The 13356-nt window shown below is 44.1% G+C and overlaps 1 protein-coding gene across 1 annotated transcript; it reads right to left on the reverse strand.

Moving 5' to 3' along the window:
• Positions 1-736: 736 nt before the first annotated feature.
• Positions 737-1354, reverse strand: LOC120697399. Its single transcript, XM_039980618.1, has one exon. It carries the CDS (start codon positions 1333-1335, stop codon positions 967-969), a length of 369 nt encoding a protein of 122 aa, XP_039836552.1. The 5' UTR covers positions 1336-1354; the 3' UTR covers positions 737-966.
• Positions 1355-13356: the final 12002 nt, after the last annotated feature.

Here is a 13356-nt window from a genome sequence, read left to right on the forward strand (position 1 = left end):
ACTTTTTTGTCGACCTGTGGACCAAAGTTTGCCGAGTGTCTAGTCGTTACGGGCAAAGTTCCCGTCGCCATTATCTTTTTGTTACCCTTACTTTTTTTTGCCGAGGGCCGTCGAGACACTCAGCAGAGTCTTTGCCCGAGTGCCCAATAAAAAAATCGGCAAACACGGCTTTGCCGAGTCATTGGTCGTCGTGTGCTGTATGCTGTGGGTGGCACTCGGCAAAGAGGGGGAATCCGGTAGCATCATGAATGTTCTAGGAGCATGTTCTAGAAGACCTATTATTGGTGTGCTTGAATGAGTGCTAGAAACTTATAACCATCCAACATTCATGTAAATGCTAGACACCTTCATAAGATTAGAGGATGCCCTAATGAAATGAGATATTTTAGATTGTCTATATCATCATCATGTGAGATGAGGCCCTACATATCATTTTCAATCAGCGAAGGACAAGTTTCTTGATATCTCAATGTCCCACAAGTGAAAAGAACACAAGGAATTTGTTCGAAGTGTCTCATTCCTGCTTTGGGAAACAGACCAGCACTTCTCATATAAGAAACAAAAAGTAATAAAGTTGGTGCACTGCTTGATCAAGATCAATGGCATTAAGATGTGCATGTAAGTGTTTGTCGATCTGCTGAACTCAAAGAAAAGGATTTCAGAAAGTAACTATATTAGATTGAACCAATAACTGTTGAACCTTAGCTTGGTAGATAAAGATATGTATAAGATCAACTAATTATATCTTGTTATATATATATATATATATATGTCATAAAGCAAGCAGCGCTGCACATGATACATATATGCAGTACATGCATAAATTTAGCAGTATATCATAGATGACATTCTGGTGCTACTTAGCTTACATAGTATAAAGCTGTTCTATATGTATAGATAGAGAGCACTAATAAATCATGAGCACCAGTGTTGGGCTTTTAGACTTTTCATCTCTTCTGGGACAGACTAAGGGTCTGGCTCAACAAACTGCTTCTTCTTCATCGCGATGTAGTCATCGATATCTTTCTTCGACGGCACACCCTTAAGCGGACCCCTGAACATCTTCTGGTCAGAGACAGCAACATCAGCAGGCAGCAGCTTTGCCACCACCGTCACCGCCGTTGGGTTGGTGTACACTGCAGGTCTTCTAACCAGGTTGTAGACAGGCTCAATCTTGTCCACCTTCTGCACGCTCACCTCACCGTCGGCAAGAAAACGATTCTTGTTGCGAAACATGGTGTGTGTTTTCTGGTTTGTCGCAAGAGAGGAGGCTAGCACTAGCAGGATGAATTGTTGAGCTTGCTTGCCTTCCATGGTGCTGGTGGTGGTCTCCATTTATAGGCCCTGTGGGGGTTTGTACTATTCATTGTGATATTAGTGAGAATTAAAGGTAGATGCAGTATTACTTTTACTTTTTTTCATATCTTGACTTTGGTTACTAGATGCAGTAGGTTTAAATTAGCTTGACAATTGGCATTGTAGTGGAGCCTCCAAAGGTCCAGCTAGTCTGAACTGTGAACACATTAGCATCCTTAACTTCCAACCACATACTCGAAAGTGAAAAGGCTTGTGCATTTCTCCAATGCAAGGCAGGTAGCTTCATGGAAAGGGAGAGTTCAAGGGTGAATAATCTAGCTTACCCTTCTCTGCTCTGAAGTCTGAACAGTCCAAGGACCATGTAATAGTTAGAAGTTAATTAGATATCCATATGTGCATGTTCGATATGTTTCTGTGAAGATCTAATTTTTGGATCTGCTGGTCGATCGGGACAGGTAAGGTACCATACATAGTGCACCCGCGAATTCATTTATACAGATGTACTACATCACAAGAGAGATTGTAGCAGATTGTGTAGCTTGACTTTGTTCAAAAAAAAAAAAAGCAGATTGTGTAGCTTGACATCAGGTTTCTCAGATTTACTCAAGGCTTAGCTCCAAAATCGCACTACTCACCTATTTGGTTTGTCACATGACCTGCGACCTTAAGTAGGACCATGGGGATCATGTTTGCTATTTCTTCAGTTTCTTTCATCATAACCATTTCATGGAACACAAAACATTGCTGAACAAAATTTAAATTCAGTGCCTCCCCTCTTTTCCCCTACAACTTTGTCAGGTGATCAGGCATACAACATCGCCAACTTACAGAATATCTGCAAGCAAACCGTGTTGGTGTCAATTGGCAAAAGGAAAAAAATCCAATTAAGTGCAAAGACGATGTCGATATTAATGGAGACCTAACTTTACTCTAGTAGGTAGATTAATTAATCACGAAACCTTCTTGTTCCGTATCAGACACGAGTATACGCAAAATCTCAGATTCTTGTTAGTGGAGCTCTAACCCTTATTATCTGACAAGTGTGCATGCTAATATCAGGTGCTAACACTGTCGGTACCTCAGGTCTGGGGTACCCCCTCTTGCTATGTCAAGACTCGTGTAGTTATCCGTAACTACGCCCTAAGGAGCTGAGCAGCCGGATCTCTGGGTCCGGCCCCGTCTCACCAGATCAACAGCCCCGGACCTGCTTCCCGCTCGGGACAGGTCCGGTGTCACCACGTGTCCTGGAGAAGAAAACGCTCAGGGCTAAAACGGCCGGGGGCCCCGGGCCTCCCACGGGGTCCCGGACCCCATATACTATCCGGACCCCTCGGCAGGGAGGGAACAGACACCCCGCTTGGGGGTCCAGAGCCGCCACGTGTCCGCAAACGCAGATACACGCACGGCTGCCAAGCTTCCTCGGGAAGACTTGGCCACCTACCGCATTCAATGTGGGAGGTGTTAAGAGCGCTCTGCCACGGCAGAGCCCGAGGAGACTTTCGTCAGGCTGTACTGTTGACCGCGCATTACCAAGGTACACTGTACAGCCGCTAGGCGCCACTCACGCCACGCACGTCAGTCTGCTATACCAGTTAGACACGACAACTCGGCGACGGAGTATCATAACGCCTACACGGTAAACCCAACAGTCTACGTCGCAACCTACACTGCCTCAATGGGCGCCTCGCCGATGAGACAGAAGAAGACCCCCCTCGGCCAGAGAGTCTACAGGACGATGAAGTGTATCCGGCAAGAGATTCTCCATCACTGTAGCACCACTACTGTCTAAGTAAAATATACATCCTTGTTGGGCCCACCTGTCGGGGTCTGACGCCTGTGTACGCGTCCTCCTTACTCTATAAAAGGGAGACGCCCGTTAGAGGAAGACTCAAGTCCAAAGGGAGACTTGGGGGCAGAGGATAGACTCATTCATAGTGCAATACACCCCGCAGTGGATGTAGGGTATTACGCTCCGGCGGCCCGAACCACTCTAAGTCCGTGTGTTCTTGCGTTCTTACTCCGAAGCTAGATCGGCATAATAGCTTAGCACTTCCCGAGTACCCCCTCTCGGGGAAAAGACGGGTGCGTTCCGCCACCCGGCTGTGGGTATCCCAAAAGCCCACGACAAACACTTTCTGACGGCAACACGCAAACTCTGCCAAGACTCGAATGATGTCGAATCTACCTGAGAATAGACCATGTTTGCCAATTTTCCATTGCCGGCTTGCCAAAATAGATGAACGCTATGCACAATCACATTGATCTAATCACCTGCGCGTCACACTGGCAACTTATCTTCTCAGCATCATGTTCTTTAAACTGTTCTGTTTCTACTTTCCAGTGCATGAGCAACTAGTGTGCTGCTCTTGCTACTACCATTGACTCTAAATAACATTTTTTCAGACCATTCGGCATTTCAAGTAAAGCCTAAATCAGCAAAAAGAGGGTTAGCAACAGAGTAGATATTTCCCAGATGACGACATGCAGATAATAAATATAAAGGATCGGACGATGAGCAAGGGACAGGAAGGTGCCTAGAAAGTACACAAGAGTTGGGTGGAATAATCCAGATTCCTTTGTAGAAATTGATTGAAAGTTCTTGATTCCTGCATCAAAAGGAAGTTCCACCAAGTGGAGAAATTGATACATCAGCATGAAATTGGTCTTGGTTAAGCATGTAAGTTTTTCTGGAGAAGCACCTGAAGCATGCTCCTGCACTCTTCAGTGAGCTAGATGTCTTTCAGGAATTCAGGTTCTTAGTTAATTAAAATTTAAATTTTTAATCAACCATAAAAGGAAAGCCCCCTCAGACAACTAAATCATTAATATGTATTGTAGTAGTATGCATGTCTTGTAAAAAAATTACAAGTGCAAGACTATATGCTTGTGAGAAACACACTATTACAGAGGCTGAAACATCAGGGGCCACACCCTCATGGGAGTCTTTTTGCCAGCTCTGTCTTAGTAAAAAAAAAAAGAGAGGAAAAGGAAATTTACTTCTACAGAAAAGGTCATCATCTTGAAGAGGTCGATACTTGTATCGTCATTTAGCATTTTTCGATACAGGAAATTTTATTGATCAAGGTGGTCATGAATTCTCAATTGCTGATGATTTGTAATATTTTTTCCACTCTATTTTACTAGGAAAGGAAATTGTGTTCTGGTGATATGTTGCTTATGCGGCTCCACATTGCTCCAATGCCAAATTAGCACAAAGGCATATCATCGATCATTGGTTGTGAGAAGCATCAGGTTCGCTCTAGACTCCAAAATTCAAGACTTGGACTCGCAACAGTCTAGCCTGCATCTCCCAAATTAAACAAGGAAAACACTAGGGAAAATATAGATACATAGTGAATCATATATAGCATGGGCATGCTGCAGCTGTAGGGAGAATCAGCATTCTGGCTTTTGTAGGAAGATATGTTGGTGGCACTTTAAAAAAAAAGGCTCTGATCTTCGACAGATTGGCCATGCATGGTTGATTCTTCCTAGAAAATTACTGGCAGTTTTAGATGGTCACTGTTGGCGGCCTAGTATGATTCTTGCTAAATCTCCATGTTCATATACAAAAAGAAAATTTCAAAGGTAGTCAAGTGAAGTCATGATGGTAATATTTTTGTATTTCAATTACTTCTCATCTCTCTTCCTCCTTCACTTACACACAGACCCACCATCAGTTTCATCTCCTACCTCTAGCACGTGATACCTTGACGCGCCCCTGAAAACCTATTTATAGGGGCGGGCGCGTGAAGGAGATGAAACTGACAGTGGGTCCAAGTGTTTAAGTGAGGAAGAAGAGAGATGAGGAGGGGAAGCTGGACTGTGGGTGGAACTGACGAATGGGTCCCACTATTTCTAACGGTGATGACTAATAAAAGGTGACGGCGGTGTCAGTTTGACAACAAAAAATAGACTCGGGACATATAGATAAGAAATGAACATTGGGTGTCAAATAGGCAAGGGCTAATTTTTCTAGTGTCAAATTGGCAATTCTCTACTGACTATCGCACAGGAAAATAATGTGTGATGAATTGCCTATTTTGCAAGGCAGGAACCATGCTTATGGGTGTCCATATCATGCTTCGGAAGAAAAGAGTAAGAGTGAAGGAATATATATATATATATATATATATATATATATATATATATATATATATATATATATATTCCAAAGTGTTTATTCCGTGAATTTTTGAGATAGCAACTGCAGCGGCTAACTCATATGACCAGGCAGTTGCACAAGTTTTATAACAAGAAAGCTCACACCATAAGCTTCTCAGAAACACACAGCATGCCCTGCCCGTAAGCTCACACTACAGGCGTACTGCTGGAGCGCCTGACTTGTATATATAGCCACTATTTTTCCCGACACACACGTATACTGAGCCGTAGGTACTACCGGCTTTGCCTGAAGAAACGGACTTTACTAGTTGTGCATAATAGGCACCGAGACAAAAAAGCGGTCGGGCTTCTCATCCACGTCCCCCACCCGGACAACGTTGACGGTCAGGCTCCTGGTCACCTTGGCCGTCGCCGTTTGCGACGGCTTGGTGGCGACGTTGTAGGCCTCGATCCTCTCCACTTTCTTCACCCTCACCACACTCTCGACCGGGAGCTCACGCTCGCCCTAGCGTTGCTGCTGCGGAACATTTTCCTTTCTTCTTTGGATTGGAAGCGATCCGACTTTGCTAGCTAGTCGAGACCGAATTCGAGCTAGATTGCTATGTTTCTCTCTTGTTGGGATCTTTGGGCCGATCACCAGACAGAGAAAATACTCTTTAAACGAAAGTTAAAACACTAAAACACGGATTGCACAATAGAAATTGCACTATAGCCAATACGAAATGTTCCAACCCATACAACGTTGGGTGGGAGGGGGTATTTATACCCCCAACCTTATTACATCTTTTCAGAAATGCCCCTCCGGTCCCCACGAAGGTCAAGAGGTTACAACAGGGGTATTTGGTAATTTCCCTAGGTTGGACAGTCCGACTTGGATACTCCCACCCGGATCACGTGTTTTTTGCCCCTTGGGAACCTTCGGTAGCGGTCCTTGACAAGCTTCGTGTGGCGCCGCCTTCATCGTTCGCCATTCTTGAGTCGCCCGCCGCACCCGAAGGTTCTTGTCATAACCTTCGAGAGTGTGGACCTCCGGGTTCCGTGATGTTCGACGACCCTTAGCGACGACCTTCGACAAGCTTCGAGGGACTTCACATTCATCGTTTTTCGCCTCCGCGCTTCCCGAAGCATCCCGGCGACTCGGGATACCATCTTCTGGCGCCGAACCTCGACGAACTCTTCGATGCTTCATCATCTTCGAAGAACCTTCGGGTTGATGCTTCGTCATCTTCGTTAAAGCTTCGGCATACCCTTGGGGAACTTCGGGGACCTTCGGTACTCCTTCGTGTCACGCCACGTTCGGGAGCAGGCGATACCCAACATCTCTGAGAGAGCTTGGCTGTGGCCTCCATTTATAGGCTGCAAGCTAGCTAGCTAGCTAGGAGGCGTGTTCTGGAGGTACTCTGCAGAGATAATGCTGGTGTGCAGTGATCGAGAGAAATCAGTGACAAAATTAAAGCTGCAGTGCTCTCAGTTCTAGCTAAGATGCTGCTAAAATATGTTCGGTCGTTGCTGTGCAGAGTGATCTTTCTCAGCATCTTGGTAGAACCTCACATGCATGTGGAAATATCATTACCGAATTCGCATCGGGTACTCGAATTAAAGGTGAAAAATAAAGGGCATCTTAATCAAGCTCAGCCTACGCTAACAGTAGGGCACGCACGTCGCTTGGAATATAATCTGAGCTACTATTGACGCCGATTGTAGCGTGGGATGAACTTCGTGGTATATATGGACTCTCCGGTTAAATAATACATAGGTAATCTGAATCTCGGCCTTCTTGATAAATTAAATAGAAGAACTTTTTTCTCCACCATATATACATACATGATACAATAATAGGACTAACAAGTAACAACTGAGAAACCAAATGGCCTATCGAAATATGCACGTACGACAGCAGCAGTTACGTTGGAGAGATGCGGCAAGGTACTTTTACGACGGGGATAGTTATCCTGACAGAACCCGTCATGCCCGTCTGCTAAAGCAGCACTTGTAAGATTTTCAGAGAAAGAAAAGAGGTGTAGAACGAATCCGAAAAATTCGGACACGGGAGATCTAGTTAAATAGAGAGGAAACCTGCTGGGGGCAAAGTCGAGATCTTCTGAATTATTCTCTTCCTGGATCACGGGTTCGTCAGCCGCATTGCATGTTCGAAAATAATTTAAACCCTCAGCAAACTTTTCAGTATTCCCCTTTAGTATATATTGTTAAATAATTTGCAAAGTGCGCGTACAGATTATTGCGTGCATCGCGTGCTCATCTTCATCTCAAGATGGGATAAAGCAGCAGCGTGCTCCACGCTCCATGCTAAATAATTCAGAAGAGACGAACATTGAGAATCTCGAATCTAAATGGGCTCGACCACCAAAGAAAAAGGTTTGGATGCCGAATTTCTTCGTAGTCCATGCAGGCCCCTTTATCGATCACCTTGACAGGTTTATCCCTAAATATATTCGTCTCCATGTAGGGGTTACATATACGTGTTGAGTTTCTGTAGGTTGTCAGGGATGTTAATAAAGCATGTCTGCGTACGTGAGGAAACCACGTTCGGACAAAAGTAACTAAGAAGCCAAATAGAAAGAGCATATAACTTAAGAGAAATTTTACGATGATTGAAAAATAAGAGCCATCCATCTGATAAAATTCTACGCTGGTGAAGATAGAAAATACTCCAAAGTACCTAAGATAAAGTACCTGGTACTTCCAAAATGTGGTACCAAAAAAGTTGGACCAAATACTAATTTAATTTAATTTTTATAAATATTTTCCATAGATCAACGGTTAAAAAAATTCAAGATAAAAGTACATGAAAGTAACTATTGGTACTTTAAGATCATTGTAAAAGAGCTCCAAAAATAATTAATGAGTAAAATACACATCGGGACTTTAAACTTGGCTGGAGATGTCATCCAGATCCCTAAACGTTTAAAATACAAACTTAGATCCTTAACTTGCTAATATGAGGTCCAAATCGCAATTATTTAAACTAAAGAGAAAGAGAAAATTCTCTATATGGTCCTTTTAAAATTATTTCTTTGTTCTTTGTTTTTTTTCAAAAGTTTCCTATATGACACCTTAATTCGTTTCTTCCTATCTGGCCCTTGCCGTAAAAAATGTGGGGACATCTGTCAGATTTTATAAAAAATGACGAAAATACCCCTAGCTACAAGAGATAGGGGCATAACAGCCTCTTGTGCTCTCAGCTCTCTTCCTCCCGTGTTCTCCCCATTCTAAACAGTAGATCGGGCTGAGCAGGGGTACGGCAGCGGCCGGCCCTGCTGTTGCAGGCAGCGTCGCGGCAGCCCGCCCTGCCGCTCCATGCAGGGGTGCGGCGGCGGCTCGCCCGGCTGCTCCGGGCACCGGCGTGGCGGCACCCGGCTGTGGTGCTCCGAGCAGAGGCGCGCGGCGGCCCGCCCTACTGCTCCGGGCAGTGGCGGCCGGCCCGCCTTGCCGCTCCGGGCAGCAGTGCGGCAGCCAGCCTTTCCTCCATGGGCTCCCCTCCAGCATACTCTCTATTAAGTCCTCTACTCTAAATTTAAAAGAAAAATTTTAAAAAATCAACTCTGCTGACTCTCTATTTGGACCCCTAAAACGAGGAGGCCTCCAAAACTCGTGGTCACCTTAAGAGTGTAGGCACCGAAATAACATATTGAGATAAGTTTGGGGATCTCAATATGCATCTTGAAAGTTTAGGGACCCGAATAACACCTCCGGACAAATTTAGGGATCTAAAAAATACATTTTGAAAGTTTAGAAATCAAAATGACACATCAAAATAAGTTTGAGGATCGCTCATGTATTTTACTCTAAAGTAAATCTAAAGTTATATAATTTATTCAAATACAAAATTATATTAAAAAATCATAACAAATTTACTTGTACAATTATTTTAATAAATAGAAAAAATCTATAACTCATCAACGTATCAACGATGGATCACATTATCCCCCCTAAACTCCAAAATCAGGTTTCTAATCCCCTCGCTTGTGGACCCCCCCCCCCCCCAAACCAAGGTAGTTTTGCAGCCCAACTTTGCTACAGTGATGCAGTTTTATTTATTTATTTATTTATTTCTGCTGAATTTTTGAAAAATTATAGTAAATCACAGAAGGGCAATGGAGCGGAGGTAAGGATTAATGATCAACTTTGAGCTGTTTAAGGTTTTTCTTCGAACAGTCGATAATAGACGATCAGTGGGTTGATATTTATAGGCTCCAATTCTTGGAGCAGGTTGCTTGGATCGATCGCGAGTCGCGACACTTTCTGTTATGAACATGAAATAGCCAGTATATTCTTGAAGTGGCGTAAAGACCAGCTACTGTGCAATGCCCTCGTGTCAACTGTCAAGCAGGCCATACACGTAATAAAGATACGAGAGCGCTGAAAAGTCAAGGAGAGTTTGGTTCCTGATTGACAGATCGAAATGCTGACTATTTTGAACTAGGAAATGCATGTTTATTACTGTTTGGACACTCTTTGAATCAATGCCTTCCTCTTGGGGGAAATGTCTCGGGTGTGTTTCAGGCTTTCAGACATTGAGACCGGAAGCATCTGGAACCAGCTACATAATGCTTATAATTCCTGGCACATGGCAATGGTATACTCCATATATAGTCTGTGGCGGCTAAAATTATTTATGTGGTAGAATTTTTCTAGTTTAGTTGCTGGAATTTCAAATGAGACAAACTTGTGTACATAATAAACTCGAAACAAACTTTGTAATAAATATCAATATATTTTATTTTCTTAGATTCATGAACTTAATCATACTTTAAACCATCAACTTTTGAATTTGATTCTAGAATTCGCTGGGGTGTCATCTTTTCCCGTGTTTAGACAATCTGGAAATGTGATGAAAGCATTTCCAGGTCATCCTTTTTTTGGAGGAAATGATGAAAACACCCAGAGAATATGCACTTTTGATTGAGAAGTTTTTTCCTTTGGGGCGTGGGAGTTATATATTGCGCTGACCATAAAAGTAAGCATTTGTGCAGATCTACATTTTTTATGCAACTGCAAACTACTAGTACATTTACAAGGTATATCATAAGGCCACGCACTTCTCATTGAAGAAATAAAACAGAACTTGCATGCTACTTCCACACTCAAAAGAGGCGCTGTTTGTGCGCCTCCGCCTTAGTGATCCTCGGCAGGGTGTTGCAGTAGAACTCGCTCAGAGCTGCAGTCTTGGCTGGCCACTATATTGAGGATTGCATGTTGGTCCTGCATAAGGTACATCAAACTAGGTTTCTTTTCCTTCTTCAATTTGATGACAGTAACATAAAAATGAGCATTTCACAAATCTACATTCACAGATATCATATCTCCTTTCGGAGGACATTGCTGGGTACTAAACTGAGAGACTGGCATAATCTGGTAGTGCAGATAACACCTGCTAATTTGACAGATGGTTCTGATACTTTTAGATGGGATCTAACCAAATCTGGGTTATTCACGGTCCGGTCTATGTATCTGCATCTTATCAATTCTCAACCACCTTTCAGGCATAAGAAAATCTAGAAGATTAAAGTTCCTCTAAAAATTAAGATCTTCCTTTGGTTTTTAAAAAGGAAGTGATATTAACTAAAGACAATCTTGCTAGAAAAAATTGAAAAGGAAGCCAAAAATATGTTGGCTGTAATTTAAATGAGTCTATCCAGCATCTGTTCCTGGATTGCCACTATGCGAGAATGGTTTGGAGGATGGTGTATCTGCCTACGGGATTAACCCAACCTAGATCAATAAGACATATGTTTGGATCTTGGCTTTCTAATCAGAATAATAAGTCTAGAAACTTGATTTGGGTTGGGGTTGCTGCTTTATGCTTGGCTATTTGGACAACCCGCAATGATATAATCTTTCATAGAATTAAATATAACTCGATTCTGCAGGTTATTTTCAGGGGAACGTATTGACTACGCTTCTGGGCGCAACTGCAGCGTGAGGGGCACAACAAGAACTTCATCTCTTCGTTGAGCACAAAAATAGAGATGGTGTCTTTAGAACAGTCCAATGGTGAATGGAAGCACTTATACAAGCTTCCTTAGTTCGTTGTTCTTATGCTGGACCGTTGTTGCTCTTTTATACACAAACATTATAATAATTGGCTGTGTACTTCTCTTGATGTAGAGGCCGGATCTTGTATCCGTTATCTAAAAAAAAGATATCATATCATAGAGCATCTTTTCCTTTAAGAAAAACAAAATTTGCATGCCAGTTAGAGACCCACACTCAACTGATAAGTTGACGTACACGACAACGAACTTGCTCCCCAGATTCTGATCGGCTACGATCATCAGGCTATTGTCACAAAACACGACAGGTATCTAATAGTTTGTACAGACTGCAGAATGCACGGATGATCACCCGATTCAGGACAGGCAATGAAACACCAGCTTATAATATGCCTACACACATACACATAGCCATAGATGCATGTCCGATCAAACGTTTATTTACATGATCTTTTGGCAGTGATCGTCGACGACAGTCCCTCCTTGGAACGCCGCCCTGTTCCTCCGGATGAATTCCTTCGCCAGCTCGTTCACGTCAGGCACCGCCGCCTTTCCGCTGGCGGCGGTGGTGGCCGGAGGACCGCACCCTGCCTTGCCGCGCGGAGGCAGGACGATCGCCACCGCCGTCGTCAGTGGCGGTACTCCCACTCCGTTCCCGACCACCTCGAACTTCTCCACCCTCTCGACATGGACTTCGCCGTCCACGACCACCGGCGCTCCATTGTTGTTGGCACCTCGCCGCATCTTGGACAGATTTTGACTCCTATATATCCACTATTCTTCTCGCCCTTCTGAACGCGATCAATCGACGATGGCGCACTGCGATCGCGATCGAGATGGAGAGATGGGTGATACGCGATCGTGTTATTTATAGGCTCCAGAAGCTGGTATGTGTGATGCGGCCGGTTGCTTGATCGATCGTTGCGCAACTCCTTCTAACGATCGATCATCGCGCGCAATGCTGCGGCCCTGGGGGTCTACTTATAGTGCCAGTCGCTTAGTGGCGAAGCAAGACTCATCCGGGGGAGGGTGATTTGGCCCTGCGCAGCTCGACGGCGAGGTGGCGACCGGCGGAGCGGCGCTGCAACTGGCGGGGCGCTTGGCGTGCGTGCGGGGCTCCCTGGGCGCGTGGCAATCGAATGTGTAGACAGCTGGGGTGCCAGGGAGCGAAGGTTCAGGTTGTCACAGATGCTGCCTATAGATGGTTAAAAAAGAGGAGTAGACTACCGCGACGTAATAAGGACGGCATGTGCACGCATAGTCCGAAGTCAGCACGTAAAGCTAGATAGATAGACATGGTTGCAGAAAACGTGCGTGCTTAGGCACGAAGCTGGAGCTGGTGATGAGAAGTCCAACAGTAATTTGGTTTTTTCAGGGTGACAAAAAGGACCGAGCGATCGAGTGGAAAATGTGCTGGATTTGGATTGATTCCTTCCTCCCGGGAGAGAACAGATATGTGAGCGTATTTCAGCTCTTCAGATATTGTTGTGGGGCAGTGTCGTACTAGCTGAATCCTCAATGCCGATCTCCAGCAAAAGGCTACGGTATTGGTACCCGGTTTCCATTCCACGCGAGAGCAGCTTTCTGGATAAAAGATATTCATGTCATACCACGTTTGTGACATCCTCGCTCAGGACGAATTTGAGTCTACTAGTGGCCCAAGTGTGAGTGGCATGATATGTGTGATAAGTTGTCCCAACTTACTAATTAAGAGGGGCTTATCAGCATATAAATTCAAGTGCCAAGTGCATTTTACTTAGCATGAGATTATGACCGAGCCATATTTACCTAACTCGATCTCTAGAAGCTTATATTATTAGAATTATCTATTCCACGCCCCTTTCATCTGTATTCTAACACATACTTTAAGCTGCAATAGATTTTGTTTTGCATCACACAT

Source organism: Panicum virgatum, chromosome 3K (assembly GCF_016808335.1).
Source record: "Panicum virgatum strain AP13 chromosome 3K, P.virgatum_v5, whole genome shotgun sequence".
NCBI lineage: Eukaryota > Viridiplantae > Streptophyta > Magnoliopsida > Poales > Poaceae > Panicum > Panicum virgatum.